This window comes from Hypomesus transpacificus, unplaced genomic scaffold (genome assembly GCF_021917145.1).
Source record: "Hypomesus transpacificus isolate Combined female unplaced genomic scaffold, fHypTra1 scaffold_27, whole genome shotgun sequence".
Classification (NCBI taxonomy): Eukaryota; Metazoa; Chordata; class Actinopteri; order Osmeriformes; family Osmeridae; genus Hypomesus; species Hypomesus transpacificus.
In genome coordinates this window covers 774781-800662 of record NW_025813796.1, presented here as the reverse complement: position 1 = coordinate 800662, position 25882 = coordinate 774781, and the positions used below count along the sequence as shown (strand labels likewise).

At 48.1% G+C, this 25882-nt stretch overlaps 4 protein-coding genes across 5 annotated transcripts; 2 read left to right on the top strand and 2 right to left on the bottom strand.

Annotated features, from left to right (window-relative positions):
• The first annotated feature begins 3436 nt into the window (after positions 1–3436).
• Positions 3437–4941, top strand: cldn5b (claudin 5b). The gene has a single exon (XM_047014849.1). It carries the CDS (start codon positions 3699–3701, stop codon positions 4344–4346), a length of 648 nt encoding a protein of 215 aa, XP_046870805.1. The 5' UTR covers positions 3437–3698; the 3' UTR covers positions 4347–4941.
• Positions 4640–10395, bottom strand: acads (acyl-CoA dehydrogenase short chain). The gene is made up of 10 exons (XM_047014847.1): positions 10298–10395; positions 9374–9534; positions 9103–9252; positions 8875–8986; positions 8383–8534; positions 8062–8232; positions 7685–7822; positions 7496–7591; positions 7250–7306; positions 4640–7069 (listed from the first exon to the last, which is right to left on the bottom strand). The coding sequence occupies exons 1-10, from the start codon at positions 10323–10325 to the stop codon at positions 6917–6919; spliced, it is 1218 nt and encodes a 405-aa protein (XP_046870803.1). The 5' UTR covers positions 10326–10395; the 3' UTR covers positions 4640–6916.
• Positions 10396–10710: 315 nt separating this feature from the next.
• On the bottom strand, positions 10711–13283 carry crybb1 (crystallin, beta B1). Its single transcript, XM_047014848.1, has 6 exons — positions 13228–13283; positions 12603–12730; positions 12359–12477; positions 12007–12139; positions 11678–11820; positions 10711–11101 (listed from the first exon to the last, which is right to left on the bottom strand). Exons 2-6 carry the CDS (start codon positions 12717–12719, stop codon positions 10924–10926), a joined length of 690 nt encoding a protein of 229 aa, XP_046870804.1. The 5' UTR covers positions 12720–12730; positions 13228–13283; the 3' UTR covers positions 10711–10923.
• A 2339-nt stretch (positions 13284–15622) lies between these two features.
• Positions 15623–18365, top strand: cryba4 (crystallin, beta A4). Of its 2 annotated transcripts, XM_047014937.1 has the most exons (7): positions 15623–15671; positions 16544–16587; positions 17154–17272; positions 17472–17613; positions 17784–17926; positions 18130–18144; positions 18179–18365. In XM_047014937.1, exons 2-7 carry the CDS (start codon positions 16549–16551, stop codon positions 18339–18341), a joined length of 621 nt encoding a protein of 206 aa, XP_046870893.1. In that variant the 5' UTR covers positions 15623–15671; positions 16544–16548; the 3' UTR covers positions 18342–18365. The 2 variants fall into 2 exon arrangements, with proteins under 2 accessions (XP_046870893.1, XP_046870894.1); XM_047014938.1 differs by having other exon boundaries at positions 18130–18365.
• Positions 18366–25882: the final 7517 nt, after the last annotated feature.

Here is a 25882-nt window from a genome sequence, read left to right as displayed (position 1 = left end):
GTGGGGAATCGATCCGGCAACCTTCTGATTACTAGCCTGACTCCCTCACCACTTAGCCATCTGACTCCCGTATGTATAGTATCTTTACTGTGTGACGTTTTATCTTGCTTAATTGCAGGGAGAAAGAGACAGGGAGAGAAGAGGGCGAGAGAAAGACAGTCTTGAAGTCACTCTGTTATCTCCCTGATTGCTCTTAATGACAACAGGAAATAGTGTTGTTCCAAGGAGGAAATGGGCTGAATGTAGAGATAAGGCCGAAATGGTCCCGGAAATCAAAACAAGCACATGTAAAAACAACAAGAGGAGACCAGAAGAGTTATTTGACTCTCAAGACTCACTGAGAGAGCTGACTCACAGATGTGTCCCCTTCAGACCAGAAAAAGAAAGATGAATCCACTCTAGGATCTAGGATGACGAGATAAAGTTTGGATTTTACCCCTACAACGTCCACACCTGTCCAGAACTGTGCCACCCGACTTTGCTTTGGCAGTTGGGCAAGGTCATCTTATCAAGATGAGTCACAACACTTGTCCAGCTGATACCATCAACAGCAAAAAAACATGCCCGAAAAAAACACCTATAAATACACAGCAATGTAAACAATGTGCCCCGTCTGTCTCCAGTGGGATAAACCCCGAGGAAAAAGACAGTGTGACTCCAGCTGGCTTCACCACCATCAGAATCACACAGCGGCCCCTGGCAGCGTCTCAATCCTGAACTGTGGCCTCCTCTCCCCTGTCCTACTCTCGGCCTACGGTACACACTCTCTGCGCTTCCACAAGCGGGACCCACACCAGCTGAGGACGCGTGGAGGAGTCACAGGGAGAGTACAGAGGAAAGAGGCCATGGCGCACACATTTGGGCAGCAAGGTTGGGCAAGTTAATAGGATTAGTGAGATCAGCAGATCCAATCAGTTAAGGCCCTAAAACCAAAATGAGCCCAAAGTGAGCGGTGACACATCTCAGCTCCTACACCATGACTCATCATGTCCAGCTATGGCCGGAAACCCCCTCACCCTGACTAACCGGCAGGCCAGTTATCTCGCACAGCATGATGACACATGAGTCCATCAAACCATACTCTACCCATCTTATAGACAACAGGAATATATCATGTTTTCTCTCCCCCAGTCTCTCTGACAATCTTTGCGACGTCGATGTGTTGACTGCGGAGGTCACCTGTGGCCAGAGGTCGTGCTGACTCCCAGAAAAGAGGCCTCAGGAAGGCATCAAACACAAGAAGCAAGTGGCAGACCCATACAGTAGCTGGTGTGTCAGTGTGAGAATAATAAAGAGTTGACGTGGAGAAGAAATGCGTTGGGGAGGGGAAGGGGGTTCACAGAGAACAATGGCCAGGACAGGGAAGTTATAAGAGACAGGACATCCTTGCAATTCTCCTTCCTTTCAGTCCTCCCCCCCACCACCACCACCACCACCACAACCACCTTGCTTCACTCCTTTCAATTATGACTGAGCCACACTTGACCGAACACACTAGAGAATCGAGTCAAAAAGACCAAAAGCAAGAAGCTTAGAAAGCTCAACACTTTCATCGTCAGAATCGGAAATCAGAAAGGGCTTTAATCGCCATGAAAGTTCGCACAGACAAGGAATTAATCATCTCTATTGCGTGACAATATTTTCCCCCTCTCCCCTCGCTGGCCGGCAAGTTCACAGCCTTGAAAATGACATGGGTCTACCTTCCAATCCATACACCACCCTCCAGCATAGATGCCAGTCTACAGGGCTTACAAGCACCTGCCACGTGAACACTAAGTGTGTGTGCCTGTGCACACGCGCTCAGTCACACATACCGTGGCTGAATAGGAAACACCTGGTCACCTCCCCATCCCCACCTCACACAAAGCAGAGTTGAAATCTATTGACTATTGTCTTGGGAGTGTTTAGGCTCTTGGTTTAAGCGATCCAACACACTCTGTCCGATAAACAAACTTTCCTAAAGGACGATGGTTGATTGAGTTTTCTTTAAGAAATGTGCTTTTCGTCAGCATGTTAAAGCCAAAATCTTTATAAAATACATGTTGTTACATGTCATTGAATACAACCCATCGAATAACAATCTTAGCAAAAGTGAAAGGCAAATCATTTTGCAAAAAGATTATCGAAAACTATACCTATGATTATTAGCATTGTGACCTGAATATAGAATTTCATGACAAAAACCATCAAGGAACTGCCACAATTATCTCTCTTACAAACAGTTCCTTGGTCTCGATCACTTCTCTGGCTTTGAGAAACTGTTTTTTTTTTCCTGGTCATGTCTCCGTCACCATTAACGTCAAAGCCTCTGTGCCTGTTTAGCGAAAATAATTTATGAGCCATTATCAGAGCATCCCAGATTTCCCTCCGCCCTGTTTATGTTTGCTGGACATGGCTGCGTCGAAACAAGCTAGTGTGAGGGGCGGAACCCCCCCTCTGGGTACCTTCAAGCCCGATCAACGGCCCTCTAAGGAGACGGAGTCTACTTGTGGAAGAGGGATTGACTGCTTGAGACTTCCACAGGAACGTTCCCACATGGTAATAGAGGAATTAGGTGTGGCCCAAATTATTATCAGCATGCATCACTTTTCTTTCGAGTAAACACTGTTGAGTGGCCCTCAACTTGCACACACAGATGCGCACACGCACACGCCATTTCCCTCCTTTTGGAGTACCCATCTAGCAGTTTGGTTTCACATTCGCCAAGGGATGATTACTTTTGAAACTTAAACGGGCCAACTGTAAATAACCCATACTTCTAATGAAGAATATGGTAGTTGTTTATACATCTCTTTCTTTCTTCTTCTCACATACAGTTTAGAAGTACACACAAGGCTGAGCGTGCAATATTCTACCGTCTACTTGGGAAAAAAACATGTCTGATCTTAGTCGAACATCGGATAAATGGGACAGATTTAAAGGAACATTTCAACAACACAACCTGAACACAATAAAGCGTTTCAAAACATTCACTATCCGTTGCAATGCAGTTTATCCTGTGTGTGCACGTGTTTGAGTTTGAGTGTGTATGTGTGTGTGTTTGAGAGGTTTCTTATTAGCCATATAGTAACTTCCTAAAACCGGCTAATGGATTGCTGTAAATCGCTTCATTATTGGATGGTATCGAGCCTTTTCGACTCTAGAGTGAAACAGAGAAAAAACACCGTTATTTATCTACATTCCTTAAATATTCCTTATATCCTCCGCGATAGAACTCTATACCACTGTGCCAAACACCTCTTTCTTGCAGTTTCTTCTAGGTCACAATTAATTTGTTCTTATTACCGCAAAAAAAAACTAGTCATTGATTTAATCACTGCTGCTACTCATGGCTGCCAATGTGCCGCTCTCTGCCTCTCCTCCAACTCCTCATTGGCTGAGCCAGAGACGCGCCTGGCGCTTATTGGTTCATAGTTTCAGATTTGTTTTGACATGTGTGTGCAAGTGTGGAGTCAGTCTAGTGCTCTCTGGTCTGATAAACGTGAAGTCTGATACCCAGTCGTAGACAGTCGATTCGGTTCGTCGGCACAGTAAGTTGTGTCCGGGCATTTGTACCTTAGACATTTGTACCTTTTTTTATTAGTCAATTATAGATATCACAACTATACATTTAAACGTAATATTGTACAAGATAGCCCTACTGCTATTCTTAATAATAACAATTCTTAATCTGAAGAAGTTGACATCAAGTCTAAACCATGCTTTCGGCGTGTCTGGAGTATCTGGGCCTGGGGTTTTGCGTCGCTGGATCATTACTGGGGATGGTCGCATGTGGTCTTCCCATGTGGAAGGTGACTGCGTTCATTGAGTCAAACATTCTCGTTGCTCAGACCATCTGGGACGGTCTCTGGATGTCTTGCGTGGTGCAAAGCACAGGACAGATGCAGTGCAAGACGCACGATTCCGTTCTTGCCCTCACCCAAGACCTGCAGACGGCGCGCGCCCTCACCGTCATCTCGGCCGTGTTAGGGGTTGCCGGGCTGACAGTAACGATTGCAGGTGCCCAGTGTACCAACTGCCTTACAACCGAATCAGTAAAAGCCAAGGTTGTTAACGCTGGTGGTGTGATTTACATCATCAGTGGGCTGTTTGCCCTGGCTCCTCTCTGCTGGATGGCCAACCGAATCATAGTCGACTTTTACGACCCTGCCGTGCCACCGTCCATGAAAAGAGAGATTGGAGCTTCGATCTACATCGGCTGGGCTGCAACGGCCCTGCTCCTGCTCGGGGGAACCTTGCTGTGTTGCTCCTGTCCTGAGAATGTGGGAGGCACCTACTCCATCAAATACGCTCCCACTAAAAGCATCACTTCCAACGGTGAATTTGATAAAAAACATTATGTGTAGGCCGATAAAGTGGACTTGTGCGCAAAAATCGGACCAAATCTCTCCGGTGTGAACCGGAAAGTAATGGGTTACATTTGTATTTGTGGACTTACCGAATCAACTAAAGTGTTGCCTGAACTCAGATTTTTTGCATGATTTAGATTCTTCTGAATGATGTTCATTTTCCCACAGTTATTATATAGACATTTTGTTTATGCCTCATGTATAATGTTGTGACTGTCGGACACATATGGCCATTGTCTTGCCCAAGTGGTATGACGTGGTATGTGAACTATCTGAATGGCGTATTGTTCTGTCCAGTGTCTGGTTATTAATAGTCACGTCCTGACAGATGTACTTTTTAGACTGTCTGTTTCCACATAGATGCTTCCTTTGTAGCGTAGCCTGATCAGACCAATGTGATTTCCTATTGTAATCCAAGGGACTCATTTACATATGAATGCATTTGCTCTGCAGTTTTTGTGTATCAAATGATTGTTTTCGAATGCATTTGCTCTGCAGTTTTTGTGTATCAAATGATTGTTTTCTTCCACAATGTATTGTTGTATATCCGTTTTTGTAATAAACAATATTGTACAAGCATTTTTACACTTTTTCAAGTTGTAAGTGGAAACTTGATTTGTCCCCACATGGGACAATAGGTTGTACAGCAGTAAAACACAAAATAATGTAGGCCTAACAAAGGCACACAATCACCCCAAAGAGAAATAAAAACACAGAAAAACATCTTTTGAGTGTGTGTCTGAATCCTTACAAATCCATGTCTCTGACATGACTATGCAAGTAGGAGCGTGCAAGGCCAATTCAACAGCACGCATGCAATCCACTGTATCATGACCAGGATCTGCAGGAAGACCAGGAAACTTGACCTAGTTAGAGGACTTGGCCCAGTGGAACACACCAAACAAACAGGATCGTGTGAGAGCACCACACATCAACAGGAAGGAAGCCAGACTCCCTGATAAACCCATACACATGCATGTGTACTGTGGAAATCACAAACACCGTGACCTCTGCCCCAGTAACCCAGTCTTGTACAGGGACAGGGAACACATTAGGTCTACTCCCTGATATCATCTGTGGAGAGAATACCGACAGCACCAAACTGGAGGAAGAGATGTGATGAGAGATCCTGATTGCGTTAGCATACACTTCCTCGATGCCTTGGTTGTACACCCTGTACAGAGCAGCTTAGTTTAATGTCTAATGACAAACAAAGAGATCAATGTGAGTTCATTACATTTAGTCATTTAGCAGACGCTCTTATCCAGCGCGACTTACAGTAAGTACAGGGACATTCCCCCCGAGGCAAGTAGGGTGAAGTGCCTTGCCCAAGGACACAACGTCATTTGGCACGGCGGGGAATCGATCCAGCAATCTTCTGATTACTAGCCCGACTCCCTCACCGCTCAGCCATCTGACTCCCTAGTTCAAAATGTCCTCTGCGAGCAGGTAGCAGAATCTTGACTTTTTTGTATGACTGCCTGGGACATCAATTATTCATTGTTTAACATCAAGCCCAGACTGTGCAGGGGCCTATTTCATCCCATGAGTGCGCACACGGCTACAAGACAATCCCCTGCTTGTGCACTACAGTACTCATCTCATTTACAATAAAGGGACAACTCACAGATGAGATCTTTTGATTTTATTTTCCTTTTGCTTCATAACTTTGTAAAATATGTACATTAGCAGTTTGTTGAGGCACAGGCCAGGACTGTGCAGTTCACGTCCTACAATGCGCTACACAGAGCACAGTCTTAAATAATCAAACAGATCAAGTTGACAGTGATTGAAACTCCCGCACTAAACGTTGCTTCGGATCAAACCGCAAACTTTAGGATCATAACCTGGTAGGCTTACACCATTTTGATGCAATCAAAAGTTGACCAGACATGTTCTTAGACTCCGCTGTTTGGCTACCACTCGCCTACGACATGGCAATAGATGGACAGAGTCACAGTAAGGCTCCATCCACCTAAAAGCAGTCTGGTCTCAAACACATCTATGTAGATCCTGAACCAGTGTCCATCCTTCAAGTGTGGTGTGCGCTCTGGTGATGTTTAAGGGGAAAAAGGCAGCTGAGATGCATCGCTGCCCCCTTCTTGTAAGAATGGGTATTACAGCACACACACACAAAAACAACAGATGGTGCGAGAAACAGCTTCAAAGTCTTAGTACTTGATGATTTCCCCAGATTCTCGGAGCAAAAGTCAGCTGTCGTCCTAATATCTAAGGAATCCGGGTTGCAGGCACAGCAAAAGATGAACGTTTGTAAGGCAGGTTAGTCTTATCACATCAATAAATGTTCTTGAAAGGGGCGTTTTATCACGGTTACTCTTCAAATGGGGGGATGAGGGAGAGCAGCAGATCGGAAACTCAAAGACGTACTGGGTGTTGGAACCCAGCCGTTCCGACTGTAATAGCCCTTTGGTGTTGATGGACTGGATGATAGCCCATACAGTATCTCTAGTCAATATCTGGATGATGAAGGGTTCGGACCCGTGGTGAGATCGCCTGATCCTAGATCCATATGAAAGGCTACTTCCAACCAGAGCACAGCCTGAATGCTACTGCTGGTATTCCTTGAGTAGCTGTCCGGCGATGACCAGTCTCTGGATCTCACTGGTGCCCTCGTAGATTTCTGTGATGCGAGCGTCCCGGTAGTGTCTCTCCGCTGGCATGTCCGTCACATAACCCATTCCTCCCAAAACCTGGATGGCCTTTTTTTGATTCCACATGAGAGTTGATGGAAAGAATAGTAAAGAAATGTCGGAGATGCATTCAACAGATATATGAAAACGGGCATAACTAACAGTCTAAAAATACTGGATAGACAGGGGTATGTTTTCGGTCTAAACATCCAATCCTATTGGCCGAGCCAGAGGACGGTCGTGTCTTACCTGGTGAGCACAGAAGGTGGCAGCCTCGGACGCAGCCAGTTTGGCCATGGCTGCTTCCTGTGGGGACAGGAAACAGGAAGCACGGTGAGGAAGGAATCGGAGTGCTGGAGCTCTCTAAAACAACCGAGGGGGTCACGATTGTCAACAACAAAATGGAACGTTTTGCTCGGCAAGGGGGGAAAACGAGGGACGAGAGAGGAAGGAAAAGAGATGGAGGGAACGAGAGGGGGGGGGGGGTCTGTGTACCTTCGAGTAGGGCATCTTGGCATCTCGTAGCAGCGCTGACTTCCAGGTGAGCAGGCGAGCGCTCTCCAACGCCACGGCCATGTCGGCCAGTTTAAACTGCGGAACGCCAAAACGCGCGCCTCGGTAAACACGAGCAGCCAAGCACCCGGCAAATCATTCTAACCAGACCTGAAAACGTGCCCCGCCTACCTGTATGGCCTGCATCTTGCCGATGGGGGCGCCAAACGCAATGCGCTTGTGGGAGTAGTCCGCAGCGCAGTCTAGGGAAGCCTGTGCGATACCAAGGGCCTGGGAAGCTATACCGATACGCCCACTGTCCAGAGTTTGCTACAGGGGAACAGACATCAAACACCTCTCCCAACAGGAGCGTAATTGTGCGCACGCGACTCCTACTATTCCAAATGCAGATACAAGTCAGTTGAGTGCATATCACCCCCACACAGTGCAGCGCAGAGCGCTGGCACACAGCCACGAGAAGAGATAGTCAAGTTGGAGTGTTTTATAGGTGAGGGGGCGGGGTGTCATTTGCAAGCTTTTTGAAGTAAAATAGCACACTCAAAACCCACCATAGCGATCTTGAACCCTGCCCCTCGGGGGCCCAGCATGTTGCCCAGTGGAATCCTGCAGTCCTCCAGGATGACGTTGGCGGTGGACGACGCCCTGATGCCCAGCTTGTCCTCCTTCTTGCCCAGGGACAGGCCCGGGTGAGGCATGGGGACGAGGAAAGCACTGATGCCCTGCACAGAGCGGAAGCCAAGGGGGAAGGACAGACGATACGTGTAACCGTGGCCAATCACATCCACGCCTCACGAGGGGGCCAATCGCATCCACGCCTAACACGGCCATCGGCCAATCACATCGCCTCCGAGGGTAGGCGTGTTCCTGACCTTGTGTTTGAGTTTCTTGTCGGTCGTGGCGAAGACGACCGTGGCGGAGGCGTCCCAGCTGTTGGTGATCCAGGCTTTGGTCCCGTTCAGCACCCACTCGTCTCCGTCCTGCTGGGCCAGCGTGGACGCCGCCCCCGCGTCACTGCCGTTACCTGGGGCAGAACGAGATGAGCGGGTGAACTCAGGGAAAAAGAGAGAGCGGGGTAAAGAACTCCAGTTGAGGTCGAAAAGAAGTAAGTGGATGACCTCCTGCCATGATTTGTGTGTACTGTGTACGTTTGAGTGTGTGTGTGAGTGAGTGAATGAGTGTGTGTGTGAGTGAGTGTGTGAGAGAGTGTGTGAGAGAGTGTGTGAGTGAGTGAGTGAGTGAGTGAGTGAGTGAGTGAGTGAGTGTGTGTGTGTGTGAGTGTGTGTGTGTGTGTGTCTGTGTGTCGGTGTGTGTGTGTGTGTCTGTGAGTGTGTGTGTGTGTGAGAGTGTGTGTGTGTGTGTACCTGGTTCACTGAGGGAGAAGCAGCCAACTTTCTCTCCTGTGGTGAAGGGAGGAATCCACTCCCGTTTCTGCTCCTCTGTTCCATACTTCAACACAGGGCCGATGTAGAGAGACTGGAAGGCAAACGGTTTAAATGCTCAACGGGATACAGTGAGAGGGAGGGCCTCACTACACTGACCAAGGCTGCAAGGTCATTTGGGCATTCAGCCCGGTGGGCCAAAACACGTACGTTGTTGACAGAAACCACCACTCCTGTACTGGCACATCCTCGACTGATCTCCTCCACGGCCAGACTGTAGGCCAGGTAGTCCATCCCAGCTCCCCCCAGCTCCTCTGGTACCTCGATGGCCATCACGCCCATCTCACCCAGCTCTCGTACCTACATGGGGAAACAAACGCAAGGGGACAAGGCTCGATGTAACTAGCATGCACACAACGGGATCTTGGATGGATGGATCTGAGTGCGAGTCGTTTGGGGTTTGGTAGAGGGGTGCGTGTACCTGTTTGGCAGGGTACCTGTGTTCCTTGTCTAGTTGCGCGGCAATAGGAGCTAGCTCTCGGTCGGCGTAGTCTCTACATGTCTGCCTGAGCATCTGGTGCATCTCAGGTAGCTCGGCAAGCTGTGTTAGTCCACGGCAGCCACTTAGACACAGCCCCAGGGCTGGGGGAGAGACGGAAGATGGATAAAACCTTGATTCATCTGTCATAACATTATTGTTGAATCACAATCTTGGGTGTTTTTTTTGTTTTCTGTTATTTGTCGTTGTAGGTGCAGAGTGCAGACACATTAACTACAAGTAAAAATATAATTGGCACCTAAAAAAAAAAAAGAGCCTAATTGCTATGGTTGGAAAAGTGTCAACCGGGAGGACAACCTGCAGAATTGGGTGAAAGGTCGCCCTGCGTATGCGCGCTCACAACCTTTCTAGTAGTGCATGCACGCGCTCGCACTGGGAACCACTGCTTCAAATATCAATGCATGTCAAATTTTACAACTAACCCTTTCAAAATTAACTAAATGTAGATAAATAACATGTATTAAGCCCTGGCATGAGATGTTAACTGTAAATGTGGCGAGATAGCGAACAATCGTTATCTAACCTGACAATTAGCTAGCTGCTAGCAATGCTACTAGTCCTTACTTAACCCCATTTAAAACAACAAGCTAGCACTCGTTAGCGACATTACCATTGCAATTACACGACCGCATTCATTAAATCAGGGTGGCTTTAAAAGCAACCTAATTAACTACCGATCTGCTTGTTTGATAACTAGCTTAGCCAATCTTCCTGCTAGCAAGCCCTTTCAGTTGTTTTACTTTGTCAGCTGTTTGACCTTTGCCTTAATAAGACGTTTGAAGTAAACGTGTTATTCGTGAATGGAGGTATCTCATATTAATCAATAGTTAAAGCGCTAATACTAACCTTTCTTTGCTTTGAAAAGTGCTGCCATTATTACTCTTCAGCTTGCTTGTGCAACTCTGTCTTGTGTGTGTGTGTGTGTGTGTGTGTGTGGTGGAACCAGAAGCGTACATGTGACGTAGTCGATACGTCCTCAACGCCAAAATGTTGACATGTGACTGTATTGTAAATGAATCACGTTTATATTTAAATTAAAGTTAAACTTCACAGAGTCATCGCATGGATGGGAAATTAATCCTTGATTTTTTTTGTGGCTTGACTTTGCCAGCGTGTGGGAGAATGGGAGGAATAATATATAGAGAGAAATACATAACTATCAGAGCCAGAGAAATAGTCAATAGCAGACAGTAGTAAAAAACTAAACAATTGTGGAATAGCAATTAAAGCCCCAAATAAAGGTTGTCCAACCAGGGAAATTCAAGTTTTTCCAAACATGTTTATTTTTGGCATCATATAAAGTCATTTAGGTTGTCCGGTACGATGCTATCATTCTATTCCTTTGGGTTGGAGGGATGAGGGTCGAGGTTTGGGTCATTTTAGGGAGGAAGAGAGGTTAAGGAAAAATAAAAAGCGCCGGATGGGCGGTTGAGAGCTGGTTGCAACTACACCAGGCGTCCAGCAGGGGTCCCTCACTTGCTGGCGGCGGTGAAGTTGAAGCATCCTCTCTGGTGGAACTGCATATCCCTGACACGACGCATGGACTGGATCTGGGGCTGGAAGGCGGAGAACTCGTTGTAGTGTCTGTAATCACCACACTCGAACAGGTACTGGTAGCCTCTGTAGCCGGGGTACTGGTAACCCACCCACCTGGAGAGAGAACAGAAAAAATCAGCAATGATGAGTGACTTGGTATAATATGGTGTTTTTTTCAAACGCATACCTGTCTTAATGTCAACAATGTCTAGCCTTTGCTGCATTAAAATTCCGTGCGATTTTGAACACCCGTGAGCGAACTCAAACATTCTCAACTAAAAATACACATTTGATGTTTTATGAGCTACAGACATCGCACAGTCATCCGCCTGCCTTATGACTCCAATGCCACACTACTTACACCACACACTGCAGTCAACGACTAGCCCTGGGGTTCCTCCAACAACATGTCTCTATTGACTTCCTGTTCTCCAAAGTGCCCTAACTTTGCATGGGCATATGATAGGAAGGACAGGGTACCATTTGAGATTTGCTCTCAAGTGAATGAATGTATTTGAGCCACACTGTCACAGTGTTCTGTAGCCCATCCAGAGAAACCCATCACCTACATTCTGAGACGAATTGGATAAAACACTCAATGTTTTACGGCCCTGTCTGAATCACTGCTAAACCAGTGCTGTTGAGGGAACACCCTAGGGGAAATCGAGGCGTGTAGTAATGTGTACTTACACTCCACCAGGCACCTTCACGCTGCCCACTCTGTCGGTGAAACCATGCGCCCAGAGGGTGGGCACGTCATCCTCCTGGATCTCCATCTTGTTGCCCTTGAAGTCACACAGCTCAAACAGACAGATCTTGTGCTCCATGCTGTCCTGTACGGCAGACACAGAGAAAGAGGGTTTGTGGAACGTTTCCCGTGCTTCATATTTGCACTCGAATCTTAGCGATAGCGGGGTATTCGATATTCACAGTCTACTGATCTGTTTCTCCTTTTGAAAATATCGCTTTTTTTTTTCTCCCCCTTGCTAAAATCGTTTAGTATCATCTGATTGGCTCACCATGCGGATGGGCCTGAGGGACATGAGGCAGTCGCTGCGGTAAGAGTTGCTCCAGGTATCCCAGCGAGGATACTCGCCCTTCTCCAGGATGAACATCTCCCCACGGAAGTTAGTCTGCTCAAAGGCAACAAAGCTGGAGAGGGGGGGTCGCCAGGGGCAGCGGGGGGACAGGGGTGCGAGGAGGGGAGAGACGGATTAGAGGAGGGGTAGACCTGTCGATGAAGTGAGCGTGAAGGAAGGTGGAAAGAGGAAGAATGATTGCCTTGGAGGACAGCGAACATGCTTGTGTGTGCAGTTAATATCTGTTTTGTGTTTTTTTCGGTGGGGGTGGGAGGTTTGTTAGTCCACTTACGGGCCGCTCTCCACGATGATACTGCGCACTCTATCCATGCCGCGGTCACACACATTCATACACTCGTTCTGGACCTCAATCATTCTTCCCTGGAAGTTCTCCTGGTCGAACAGCATAATCTGCACCAGAGTCAACGGGAACATATCAGTGCATCGGAATCCAGGTGAAGGAAAAGCTTTAGGACTGATAAGCATTGGCGAATCGTTGTTGTACTGTGAAATGGCCGAATGATGCTGTGACTCACTCTGAAGGAACCCATGCCAGGGTCTCCGGTCTTGGTGGCCTTGCTGGTGGCAGCGGGGGCACCCTTGTCCTTGGCATCAGTGCCCTGGTTGGAGGCGGACTTGGCAGTCTGAGACATGATGTTAGAGTCTGGGAGAAGGGGGCAGAGGAGAAGAGGTGAAATGGGGTGAGCAGGATGAGACGAAAGGTCGACGTACAGAGGGACAGGCGAGCAGGTAGGAAGGGGAAAGAGAGAAGGAAAACGAGATCAGGAAAAGGTTCACAAACATACCGATCAAAGTTTAGTGTCAGTCTTTTCTATGGGCACTGTGATGTCTATGAAGAAATCCCCCCCCCCCCCAAAAAAGTACCAGTTTCGGAATAAGGTTGGTGTTTCTACTGGGTGAATCTGGTTCACAAGTGGGCCCTAGTCTGCAACTTTACAGAAAATTACCATCTAGCCTGGGTACAGAGTGCCTCATGAAGGCCCTCAGACCTGGGCCTCTGCCAGGGGCTCTCCCCAGCCTTAGGGTGACCTCGTCCGGGCCAAGCGGAGAGAGTGGAGCCCTGCCACCGGCTGTGCCCCCTGCACCGCGGTGGAACGGCTGGTGTCTGAGTGTGCGTGTGGGTCTGTGTGTGGTCCTTACCTGCGTGAGTTTAGCTGGCAGTGCTGTGTGTGGGAGGCTGGCTCGTGCTGGTCCCCTCAGCGCCGTGGCCCGGCTTTTATACCCTGGCAAAGGCCGAACGCAGGGGCTCACGGCACAATAGAAAACACCTCGTCATCACAGTTGGTCAGTGCCAAAGCCGTCGGGTCATCGCATTGCCGAGAATCCCCCCACACACACACTCCCCCCCCCCCCCCCCCCCCCCCCCCCCCCCCCCCGGCCCCACCGGCCCTGCCTGTAAGCACTTTACTGTCAAAGGAAAGCCCTGACGACGCACTTTGCCCCTGTGTTGGTGTGGTTGGGCCTGTAAGCTATAGCTGCGTATAGCAGTGGAATGCATAGACCCAGAGGGAGGAGTTAATCCCCCTCATCTACCTCTGACCCATGCAGATCCCAAGTACTGTCTTTACAACTCCAAAGGAGAGATTTCAATCACAGTTCAAACTGGCTATAGTTAAAGCAATTGTCATATTCAGAATTATTGATTTAGATGCATAATAGGTCGATTTTAGGGGGTTGGGTATAGCTTAGTGGCTAAAACATTTGGTTGCGTCACAAGGGCGAAGGTTCATACCCTCCCTGGATAGTCCGTCGCTTTGGATAAAGGTGTCTGTCGAATACATCCATTATTATAATTTATCATTCGAATGATAAATGTATATGTATTTTCACATATTCTTGTTGCAATAAGCTTGAAAGAGTCGACTATAAACTTACTTACAAACCTTCAAAGCAAGACCAGTGAAACTGAAATTCATCAATGTGGTCAGGAAATGAAAAGAGGGATGAGGGATAATCGGTATTTCATTTAGTATGAGATAACATGAGAACACCTTTCCCACAACACCCCTCTACGCTTGCATTTCTCAGTGTGGCAGTCAGAAGCCATGACCACGCCAGACAAGAGGAAGGACTGTTAGACGTTATTGGTAAATAAAGGGTCGATTAGAAGGTCAGGCCAAACTTTGAACTGAATAATGACTTGCATTGTTTGATCGGGTTAGTCAGTGTACCACACACTGAATATAGCTCAGTGGTATAGTGTTTGACCGTAGATTAAAAGGTGACAGGTTCAAATCCCCCCTGTATGAGGCTTTCGATAAAAGTGTGCTTAATGAACACACATTATCCAGCTGCACAGTCAGACTGACCATAAGACAGCTACCAAAAGGAGTGTTTCTCCATCTCTGTTTACCACTGGTTGACTAGGCAACCACTCAACTGTTAAAACAAACGAGAGCCTCTGTGTTGAGAGGTGAGCTGATGCATGTAGCTAAAGCTACGATCACGCTAGCATCCTCTTGGAATACTGTATTTGATTGTCTACTCATGTACTGCTGAACAAACACCAATATGAGTTGGGTAAAGAATGACGTATATCCATGATATTTGACATCTATTCATGACATAAAAATCTCATCATAAATTGCCCTGTGAAAATGGGTGGGGAGTTGTTTATAAGAGGATAGCAACAGAGGAGCACAAACTATTAGTATTCCTGCTGGAGTTGTTGGCAATTGAGTTCCTCTGGCTGAACTTTCCACATTTCAGTCCTCTGGCTGTTAGAGGGAGAATAGTGGCTTATTTCTTGGCTGTATTCCTTTCTCCCCTCTGCCAAAAGCTCCACATTCCCCCCCTCTGTTGAGCAGCACCGAAGTATGCCTAACAATAACACATATTTATCACCAGTGACAGAGACAGTGTCTTCAGCTTTAACCTCCGTTATCTATTTCCATCTATAGTACTGTATTATGTCCTCCACAGTTGTAAAAAATCAATTGGATGGACAGTAAATATATCTGAAGTGAATGCCCAACACCAGACCCATTGCAAAACTATACAAGAATAGTACTCTTAAAGAGTTCCTAATGAGTGAGCAAACGTGGGTGACAGGGAGGTGGCCGAGTGTGTGTGTGTGTGCTTTGAGACAAGCATCCCAAAAGGTGCAACAGGTGGTTAAGCTTGGGGTGAAGGAAGACGTCGAGAAGGAGACAAGCAGGGATACGAGGACGGCGAGAGACGGAGAGAGAAAGCGGTTTCCAGGGAAACAGACGCTATGTGAGAGAGAAGAACACCGCCGAGGCCAGGGCACCAAGTGAGACAGAACCATCCCCCTCACCCCCACTCCCATCCCTCTCGTCTCGTCCGTTGCCTTTCTCACCAAGAGTCCTTAACGTGTGGGCCCTCTTTCCTTTCCCCAGGTCTCTGTCCCTCGCCCCCCGGGGGGCGATACTGTGGCGTATGCACTTCTACCCCTCTATAGATTAACCCTGCTTTTGTCACGGGGGGGGACAAAGACAAGCCCCTCCCCCGCTGCTGAGCCGGTGCTTTCAGCGTGGCCCTTTGCCAGGGGAGGCTTTAAAAGGGTGGGGGCGCGTGCCTACTCTCATTCCCACACCAGGACATCCCAAGGGCATCAAAGCGAGGTGAGTCCCCCCTGTCCCGCTCTCCCCTAACCCGGGCATCCAGGGCACAGCAGCTAGCATGGCGGGCCCACACTCACTCAGCCCCCTAAGCCCCACTGCGCAGAGGACCCCACCCGGGGCTCGTGCCCCAGAGGGCCGACACGGCAGACAGATATGGCGGGCAGATAGGAAGCCCTTAGAGGGGGAGAGACTACGACAGGAGGGAGAAAAACCAATGACACGAGTTAGACGGGTGCGAAAAAGAGAGGAGGGCAACAGGAGCCCGGACGAGGCTCGCGGCTTCTACTACTTGACTCGTTTTTTTTGGGCCCAGGAACTATTCATATCTGCCGATGCCTTTAATCGGAGCATTCATGTATTCAGGCTGTTCCTACTATTCAAGGCATTATACAGAAGCAGCGAGTGCTTTTGGAGCTGCTCAGCGACCCTGCAGATGCGCAGGCCTTTTCATGGCGTGCTGTGTAGCAGAACAGGCCTTTTCACATAGCCCATGTAACAGAGTGGAGCTGCACATGAATACATGGTAACACAGGGAATCCTGCTGAGATAAACTGACAGTTAAAAGCTATTCTGGGATTTTCCAAAAAACAAACATGTTGCTCTACTTTCCCCAGTTATTTTCCACACTTCTGTTTTTATGAAGTTGCACAGAGAAATGTTGTGGACGCAACTTATTTGGTGTCAGCAAACTTCATAGTCAAGCTTTGTTTTGGGATAGGGAGATGTTTGTTCAAAAGAGGATTCTAGGGGGATTTTGAGCGCAGTGTGTGTGTGTTTGTGAGTTAACGGGAGCCCATTTCACTGGCATCACAGTGAACAAGACAAATGTCACATTCTGCTCTCAGAATCGTTTATATTCTCTCTCATTCCAGACAAGATGACTCACCAATGCACCAAGTTCTCCGGACACTGGAAGGTGAGTGTGTTGAATGACAGGCTGGACCCATGCATCATCTCAAGCCCCAGGCTTGTGTGTCATTGTCCGGCACATTCTTCAGCTGAGTGGCTCCATCAGAAACAAACCTCTGCATGGTAGCCTGAGCTCGGAACACAATGGATCACCAGGGCCCATTCTGTCATAACAGTCGTCTTTAGTCTCAACACAATGTTTGCTGCAGCGTGGATACTCAGAGAAATTTGAACAAACAAGATTACTTTTATGAAACATTCCCCAGGCTAACCCTAGAATGTTTCTACTGTTTGCCTTTTAGTAGTCACAAACTCATCCAATCACAGTTATGGGGGAGTAAATTTTTTCCAACAAACCACCTTGCTGAGTCCCACAGTGAATACAACCACAGCTTAATAGTCAAAGATTGCTTCATCCTCGCATTTATTCCCCATTAACAAAATTCATCTTTAAACCACCTGACCGCAGACATTTAGAGTGTACCGAAGACAAGGCCACTGTGTGTTTGTCAGTCCCGTCTGTTAACTCGAGGGAATTCTGAAGAATGCCGTTTTTCCCTGTTTTCTGGTCAGATCATCGTCTACGACGAGGAGTGCTTCCAGGGCCGTCGCCATGAGTTTACCTCCGAGTGCTGCAACGTGATGGAGTTTGGCTTCGAGAGCGTGCGCTCTCTCAGGGTGGAGAGTGGAGCGTGAGTCCCGCGCCAGACACAACGGACGCCAGCTGCCGTTCGCACACGAGCACGTCATAAACACATCACATTCACACGGGCTAAAAAGTAGCATCTGGTCAGAAAGAAAAAATACACAGTTGTATTGAAAGTGTTATTGTTTATTGTTGTGTTGTATCAGGATAGTGGAAACTGACTGTCATCCTCTGTGTTCCTTTAGCTGGGTGGGTTATGAGCATGCCTCTTACCAGGGTCAGCAGTTTGTGCTGGAGAGAGGAGAGTACCCTCAGTGTGATGCTTATGGAGGTAGCAACGCCTATCACATTGAGAGGATGACCTCTTTCAGACCCATTGCCTGTGCCGTAAGTACAACCTTCAATTTTTCTATCATACTTGTGCTCCCTGCCCCCTGCATCTTAGCAGGCCCTTCATCCTTGTAGGTCTCTCTCTGTGTTCAACCAGTCTGGTCTGGTGAAAGTAAACCTGCTCGACTCATACGTGTCATCCACTCTCGACTTCTTTTCCCTCCCAGAACCACAGGGAGTGTCGCATGACCATCTTCGAGCGTGAGAACTTCATGGCCCGTAAGGGTGAGCTGAGCGACGACTATCCCTCCCTCCAGGCCATGGGCTGGTGCAACAACGAAGTGGGCTCCCTCAGGGTCCAGTCTGGAGCGTGAGTGTCGACAAAACCACATCTCTCCTTCTCACCCGTTACTCCTGTTTATGTGTCCCCCTCCCCCCCCTCGATATCTCCCTGTCTCCCGTGAGTTACCTCGGGATCTCACGCTCACTCCATCACCTGTCTGTCCTGATTCATCCTCGGAATGGAACTGTGCAGCCCCACAGGTTATAAACCTCCATCTCTTTCCTTGATAGATTCGTGTGCTACCAGTATCCTGGCTACCGTGGATACCAGTACATCATGGAGTGTGACCGCCACCTCGGGGAGTACAAACACTTCAGGGAGTTTGGTTCCCACTCCCAGACCCCTCAGATCCAATCCATCCGCCGCATTCAGCAGTAACCCCTCCTTCCTGCCCTCTTACCCCTGTGACCCCTTACTCCCGATCCCCGCTACCCGGTGCTGAATAAACTGTATTTCTTAAACCTTACTGACCTCCTCCATTCATCTGCCTCTGTGACAGAACAAATACATGTCAAATACTTCGAATATGAGCAGCAATCACATAGATAAAGACTGTGAGACTGATCAAAAGAGATACTTAAAACAAGTATTACCGACACTTACCAGGAGAAGGCACTATGTTTCCATTTTTAAACAAGCCATTAGGGAATGTGTTTAGGAAGATCACTAACAAACTATCACTAATAAGTAGATACAACCAACATAGTGCCTCGTATTGTGGATTGATTATAATAACCAGCGTTAGTCGTACACTTGCACATGGTTGCAGAGCAGCCACTTGCCTGTTTTACCGAGTACTTGCAATGACTAGATGTTTTCATGTATTACGTGGTCAAATTTACTGTGTCTGAGGGTCCAGCAAACGTGTAATAGGCTAACAAAATGGTAATCCGTGGATACAGTAGGTGATTTGTAAACAATCACGTCGAATCCTTGGAGTTCCATTACATGTTTTAAAGCCTACTCAGTTGCAGTCGCACCGGAGGAAGTTGGTGCTACAGTAGTTAGCTTCTAGCTCTCTAGAGAACATTGAAGACAGCTTTGCAAACACAGGACAGCAAACCAATTGGAGTTGATCACATTCTCTTGTCCGGACCAAATGGGATTTAAGAAACATGTACCTTTGAGGGACAACTTCTAACAATTAGAACAACGTAAATACTCTTGTCAGATCGACTTATGGCACTTTATCAAACGCGGACTTCTAATATTAATGATGTCGATGGCTAGCTATCCATGCGTTTGCTAGCACTAGCTCCAAGTTAGGTAAGACCGTGTCAGAAGAACGAAGCTCCACAGAAGAACCCACACTGACTGGTCCTATTGCTAGCTTGCTACTTTCTTTGAGGAAGATTTGCTCTACCTCTGACAGCTGGTTAAGGACACCTTTCTAGTGCTGGCTAAATGGTTTTGCTTTTCTTTGACTTGTCAGTTCACTGACACTAAACTCGCGAACGTCGTTCACTTAGCAACCACGACTGACTACAACAAGTTCCAATCTACAGTAAGGCTGGCGTTGATCGGTGCCGACGCCCGGACTGAAAATAAAGACAGAAACGTAGCAAAACAGCCTCCCCAGCCAATTTCCTTCTTCGACATCGAACGCCCCCTCCCCCGCCTCGTCCACCATCATCAGGCATCATCACAGCAAGCTAGCGGTAGCGGAGTCTACATGCGAGCAAGGGTCCCTAACGCTAGGGGGAACGAAACAATAATGGATAATTGTATGAGGTTGCATGGGTCTTTTTTTTAAATGACGTGGATTTCGTAGGATTACGTTCGTTAACTTGATGAATTGTTGGTCTGGTTTCAAGCCTGAGCTGTACGATTTAAAGCAAGCGCTTGTTGCAAGAAGAGCGTGTCAGGCTTTGCTAATTTTAGCTGGCTAACTAGCTAACCTTACTGATTTGATTAGCCAACCAACCGGCTAGAGAGCCAAGGCGGCCACAAAGAACGCGATATCTAGCTAGCTAATATCGGTGGCTAGCTAGCAAGTATCTGCAGTCATAACAATCTCGTTACTCAGCCATACAGCTAGCTTAGCTGGTTAGCCTAGCTAGCAAACGTTTCAGGAAGCCAATAACGGAGGCTGCCAAACACATCGGCGCTGTGAAGAATCCAATGGAAGATTTTTTGTTTTTATTTTATCGTATTTTATGTTAACAGAGCTGTTGCTAAATAACGACCCAGCAACTGACAAACCCTTTGTCGTCTTTTGGCAACTGGAGAGTTTGCCTGCTTTTGTTTATTTTTGCTCGCTGGTCGGTGTCACCATTTTAACAGGATGTATTTATTGGGTGCCAGTTCAACATATTCGTTGCAGCTCATCTTTTTTGTGGACGCATAGCTGGTACTAAGTATTATAGCCTGTTTTATATCCTATCGGGGCTAGATGAATACACCGTGTTGAGAAGCTCACTGCACATGTCGTGCTGGACACAAGGGATTTTAAATGCTTGCCACAAAATCAACAAAATAATCTAAGACAGTGGGGGCATTGACAGGTGTCAATTTGCTTGATACGTTTATCGTCTGGAATATTTGAAGCCCTGCACTGAAAGGAGGGGGGCTTAAAAGATCTCCCCATCAATACTTACTTTGCCATATCTATATTTGATGTTCGTTATTTGGCGTTCATGAAACCACCATATTTTTTGCACTGGACGGATCTGTGTTCACGTTAAACTAGAAGAGGCATCATCAAGGGATACATCTCTCATCCGAATTTATCCTGTATGTCACAATGATCGTTGTTTGAGAGACCCAAAGTGCTAACCCAGTCAGAAAAATAAACGCTTCAGTCGATGGTCGTCCCTGTCAACCGTTTAGCTACCCTGTCATCGTCACTGGACATTGGCTGATATCAGTGGACATTTACTTTTAAATCCTTTGCCAACACAATAACCAGTTAGTTTTTAATCGATTTAATCGTCCCGGGGTTGAAGATGGCGGACCTCGAAGCAGTTCTCGCCGATGTCAGCTATTTGATGGCGATGGAGAAGAGCAAATCTACTCCAGCGGCCCGAGCGAGTAAGAAAATCATCCTCCCTGAGCCCAGGTAATGTGTACCATACACGCGCTTGCTATGTTTGGGCGTTTGCCTGTCAAAATGATGTGTGTGTGGACATACAGGGAGATGGGAACTACAAATGTGCCTATGTAACTTGACTATGTAGCCTGACTTGTCAATAGGAGTTAAACCTATTAACAACGCTATTTAAAGATCCTCGAGAATAACACTGAGTTCCATCTGAATGATATAAATCAGTACTTGTCTATATAGGCGTAGGCCTAGATTTGACTTAATATGGTGTAGGCCAGAGTGATCAGGTATTTTGCCAAATACCTTTATCTCCTGAGAAGATTTGAGTTCAAGGCTATTCTCAGCCAAATCAATGAGCTACATGTATTGCTTGACTGAAAGAATAGAGCCTTGTTAGTTACTGTCATGATTACTGACTGAGCCCATCCCTATAATTGAGACAATGGTATAATTGCCCTGGATGAAGTGTGGGTCCACTATCATGGATTGATCCCGATGCAGCCTCCATAGCAACCCCATTGGCCCGTTATCAAGACAGTTGGCTTACAAAACAAAACCCACCTCACCATGATGTGTGGAACACCAGTATAAACACACGCTGCATTAAACCCCCAGTAACAGACAGGTTTGCATTTCAGATTACAGCTGTCCCTTGCCCTGGCATTTCCCCAGACATTTGAATAGTTTTGTGAAGTCGTTTGCAGTGGTATACGGGCTAAAAGGGGATGCGGTTGGGTGTAGGCCAGGTGATGCGATCAAGATGGCGGCCGTGTCACAGTGCAATGACTTGACATGAGGTTCTTCACCGCCACAGTCTGAAGGTAAATTGGGGAAACATGAGGGATCATGAGTTTTGCATGCCCCAGACATCGGTAAATGACCTGTTACCTTTTCACCTGCCGGCTGTAACAACGCTGACTTATTTAGTCAGACTTCACAGTTTCAAGGATCACGTTTAGCCCGCTATGCCTCTGGCCCTTTGAATATATAGACTTTTTAGGCTATGCATCATTAACACAATCAGGGTAATGGCCCATCCTAATTCATTTTGTTGTCTTGCAATGGGTTTAGGATCGATTCCATCCATCCACCATCTCATCTTTAAGTGTTAACGAACAGGAAGTTCCATAGAAGCCAGGAAGCCTACATTAGTGTTCCTGTAGCCAGAGAGCCTATGTGTCTGTCATCATACTACTGATACCAATTGTGGAACATAGTGAACAGTGCAGCTTGCCCTGTCCTCAAGAACCCCCTGATATGGTGTAGTTCTGACAATGTTCATTGTATTTGTCACCCAGTTGAACTGCAGCTACCTTGTAGGCCGCATTGTACTTTTTTCTTTTTCTTTCAGACAGACACGTGTAACTTCCTCTTCCCTTCGCATGCTCTCTTGTCTGAATGTGAAACCGAGAAATGGGTTAGTTTCCTTTTTGCGACGAGCGAGATCACTGCCCCCGCGTTTACAAATGATTGTCCAAATCAGGGTTGGGAAATGATTGGCTGCGTGTTGTTCCTCCCCGGGGGCCGAACCCAGCGCTGTCGCCGTGCCTTACCTGTGGCGTGTGGCATGCCGTGTCCGTTCTCTGTTTATGTAGTGCGCTCGCATTCGATCGAGATTGGACGCCAATCCACGAGGTGTTTGTTTGTGAAGGCCGGGGGGAGATAACCCGTCTCCTTCCATTGTAAAGCTTGTTGTGGCGATAGTGGGGGTTTGTCTAAACATTTGCGAGGAACGGAGTAAGCCCCTATGATTGCACTGTGTCTGTGTGTGTGTGTGTGTGTGTGTCAGTGTGTTTAGCATAGGTTATCAGCTGGCAGTAATAAAGCAGATTGAGAAAAAGCAAGCCGTCAGTGAGGTTTCTATTGTCAAGGTTGTCTGAACTTAACGTTTCGCTTGTTCAACTCTTGTTGCCGCCCTCAGAAAACACTTTTATAGATTTTTGACCCAACTGAGCCCTGTCTGGCTTCACATGGCACTATGGATTTGTTTAATTTGATATGGATTTAATAGAAGATTGCCAGGAGAATCTGTGTGATCTCCTGAAATTGGCTTCTGAAATAATCCTGGGGAGGGGAGGGGGGGGGGATTGAGGCAGAGAGTACAGAGAGGAGTGAGGCTGTAAAAGCCAACACCGTGGACTTGTTACATGTCCTAAAACAGGCCGTTTCAAACGGTTAGGCCGGTACTCGAAGGGTATGTAGGTCAATTCGAGAGCCTCGCTGGTGTGGGCATGTAGTGATTCATGATCATAAAAAGTGTGTCGTCTGTGTGTCGTGAAGAGGGAGAGGGGGGGGGGGGGGGGGGGGGGGGGGGGGGGGGGGGGTTCAGCGCGCCAATTTGAGGTTGTGGGCGTTTTTTTGGACTTTGGAGTAGTTTGTGTTTTTGCGCATTTCATCGTCGAGATAGCGCGCCGCTGCTACATTCCCGTCGAGCCGACGCTATGGCTGCTGGCAGAGAGGTGAGATTTTGACAGGAGCACTGTAAGCAATAGAGCCTCAAGTGATGAGGGAGGGGGACTAAGATATCAACATGAAATGAGCGTTGCCTTGGAGGGGGGGGGGGGGGGGGGAAGTGACAATACCCAGAAAGGTTGTTTGGGTGCAATTAGTGATAGGACGAAGATCCAGATCGAGATGTTTCGAGGCCTATACGCGGAACGGGTGTTTTTACCGAGAACATTGAAGAGAGTTTGGACGACGGTGTCCTTTTTAGCAGAACTGTCATGTGTTCAGTAGGATAGAGCTAAACAGCGTGAAGTGTCTGTACTAGTTAGCCTATGTGCTCCAGAAAGTAGCCTCGTCCTTGAGAAGCAGGCCTCCAGCACTGTTCCAGTGCATCTTCTTCCCCATCTCCTGTTTCACCGACTGACATCGAGGCAACGGAAGGGGAGGAGCCTGGCAGAGTGGAAGGGGCTGTTTGGCGGATCGGGGAAATGGGCGTGTGGAGTCGTTAGGGTCAAGGGGCGTGGCCTCGGAATGGTTTGCAGAACGGGGCTACCTGCGGTGTGATCGGGGGCCCCACTTTTTGTCGTCTTTCCGCGTATTCTTTTAGCCCCGTTCCACGACTGGAACTGAGGTCAAAGGTTCGTTGTAGGTATTCACGGGACAATCCTTTGTGCGCTCTTCGTTGTGTTCATCCAGTGTTCGGAGTGCAGCCTAGTTGAGCTTAAGCAGGGGGAGGGGGAGGGGGGGAGGAGGGGGAGGGGGGAGGTGGTAGGGGGGGGCCGATGACCAAGTAACATCTGCGCGGTGATGCACGTCCGCGGGCCTCCAGAATGAGGAAGAGCGCCACTTCCTGATTTGTGGACCGAGCTTCTATTAAAAGGTGTTTCCCACCACATGCTGTTGCCATAGTTGGTCGCTAATTACGAAGCCGCGATCTCCTACTTGGTCTGTAAATAGTCAGCGGATTTAGAAATCTCTGAGTCCGAGTTAGCCTGTTAACCGACAGGCCAAATACAAGGCGGTGAGAACTGTCAAGGGCAGTCATGAGTTTGAGGTTGGCCGGATCTGATTGGTTCCCTATCCACAGCCACTCCCAACTCGTTTGAAGTAGTTTATAAACCTCCTGAGTTGAGTACAAGTAGGCTGAAACGACATCATTTTTTTTTTCTCCACGCGCCTCTCAACGGAGTGCTGAAGTCATCGCGGAACCCCATTTGATTCTAAGTGTCATTTGCGAGAAAGGACAACGTTTAGAGGTGGAATCCCTCATCGAGGTGTCAGTAGATCCAGAAGCCTAGATAAACCGTGTCATTGTCCGAATGGCCAGCTGGTTTCATTAGCGCATCGGCTCACAATTAAGCCAGCAAACGATAGGACAACTCCCAATAGCCTCTGAGTAAACATGATGTCAGTCAGGTCTGGATTTTAGGGGGGGGGGGGAGGCCAGGACCGATGGCCAGCTAACCGTGTGGCGTGCCTGGGGCTTAGCACCAGGGGAGCGCCCAGGGGCCCCGGGAGGAAGCAGGCTGCAGCGGTGACGTGGCCAGGGGGGGTTGTCCCCCCTGTACGCGTCCGCGGGGCTCTGCTGCTCGGCTAATAGGCCCCGTGGAGGAAGCGCTAATGGATTCATTCTCCCCCAGCCCTGCTCTCATTAACACCCTCTCCCGGGGCAGTGTGCTCCTCTGCTCGCAAACTCGCGTTTGTTCCTCCGAGGCCCCCCCCCTCCTCGGTTTCCCAGCCCAACCCCGTCGAGAGGACAGGTGGCGCGGAGAGTCCCAAAGCAGGGCCAGGATCGGAGGCCCGACGGTGGACGGAGTGCCTGGGATGAGAGACTGGCTGTCTTTTGGATGAGGGGATGGGCTTGGAGGGGTGGACTGGAGACCTGGGCGGGCCTCATGCCTGTACTGTGTACTCATCAAACCATGGAGCACAATAGCTCCAGGTTTTTATTGTGTTTTCTTTTTTTTCCGGTGCTCAACTTTCACCTTGAGTTTCGGCGAACCTGCAGGCAGCCCTGCGGATTACAATGTCTGGGTTTAGAGGGCGCGTGTGTCTGTGCCCTTTTTTATTTTTGTTAGATATGCCCCCTGTGTAATGTTCTCCTCTCTGCCCCCCCCCCCCCCCCCCCCCCTGTGTTCCAGCATTCGCAGCGTGATGCAGAAGTACCTCGAGGAGAGGGATGAGTTGACGTTCGACAAAATCTTCAACCAGAAGATCGGTGAGTTATCGGCGCGGAGGACCGCGGCGACCGCGGGAACTCCTTTGCACCACACGCGCGCGCGCGCACACGTGCACACGCGCAAAATACAAAAGTGTTTTCCCATCGCGGTTCTACATCCACACGATACCACTCAACGTGGGAAGTCGCATTTCACAGCTCGTCCAATGACGAGGGTTTTTTGTTGTTGTTGTGGTCGTTAGGGACGTCTACTGCCAAGTAGAGTTGTCTTTCCGGGTCCAAATAGCTGTTCCTGACGGGGACCAGAATAAAAGAG

Excerpts from the sequence above, each read along its gene's own strand:
- cldn5b (XM_047014849.1), top strand. The coding sequence starts at position 3,699 with ATGCTTTCGGCGTGTCTGGAGTATCTGGGCCTGGGGTTTTGCGTCGCT.
- acads (XM_047014847.1), bottom strand. The coding sequence starts at position 10,325 with ATGGCAGCACTTTTCAAAGCAAAGAAAG. Across the intron at positions 9,253-9,373 it reads ACAGGTACCCTGCCAAACAG|GTACGAGAGCTGGGTGAGAT; the intron begins GTACACGCACCC and ends TTCCCCATGTAG. Across the intron at positions 7,307-7,495 it reads CCAAGATGCCCTACTCGAAG|GAAGCAGCCATGGCCAAACT; the intron begins GTACACAGACCC and ends CTGTCCCCACAG.
- crybb1 (XM_047014848.1), bottom strand. The coding sequence starts at position 12,719 with ATGTCTCAGACTGCCAAGTCCGCCTCCAACCAGGGCACTGATGCCAAG. Across the intron at positions 12,478-12,602 it reads CTGGCATGGGTTCCTTCAGA|ATTATGCTGTTCGACCAGGA; the intron begins GTGAGTCACAGC and ends ACTCTGGTGCAG. Across the intron at positions 11,821-12,006 it reads CCCTCAGGCCCATCCGCATG|GACAGCATGGAGCACAAGAT; the intron begins GTGAGCCAATCA and ends TCTGCCGTACAG.
- cryba4 (XM_047014937.1), top strand. The coding sequence starts at position 16,549 with ATGACTCACCAATGCACCAAGTTCTCCGGACACTGGAAG. Across the intron at positions 16,588-17,153 it reads AGTTCTCCGGACACTGGAAG|ATCATCGTCTACGACGAGGA; the intron begins GTGAGTGTGTTG and ends TTTTCTGGTCAG. Across the intron at positions 17,614-17,783 it reads TCAGACCCATTGCCTGTGCC|AACCACAGGGAGTGTCGCAT; the intron begins GTAAGTACAACC and ends TTTCCCTCCCAG.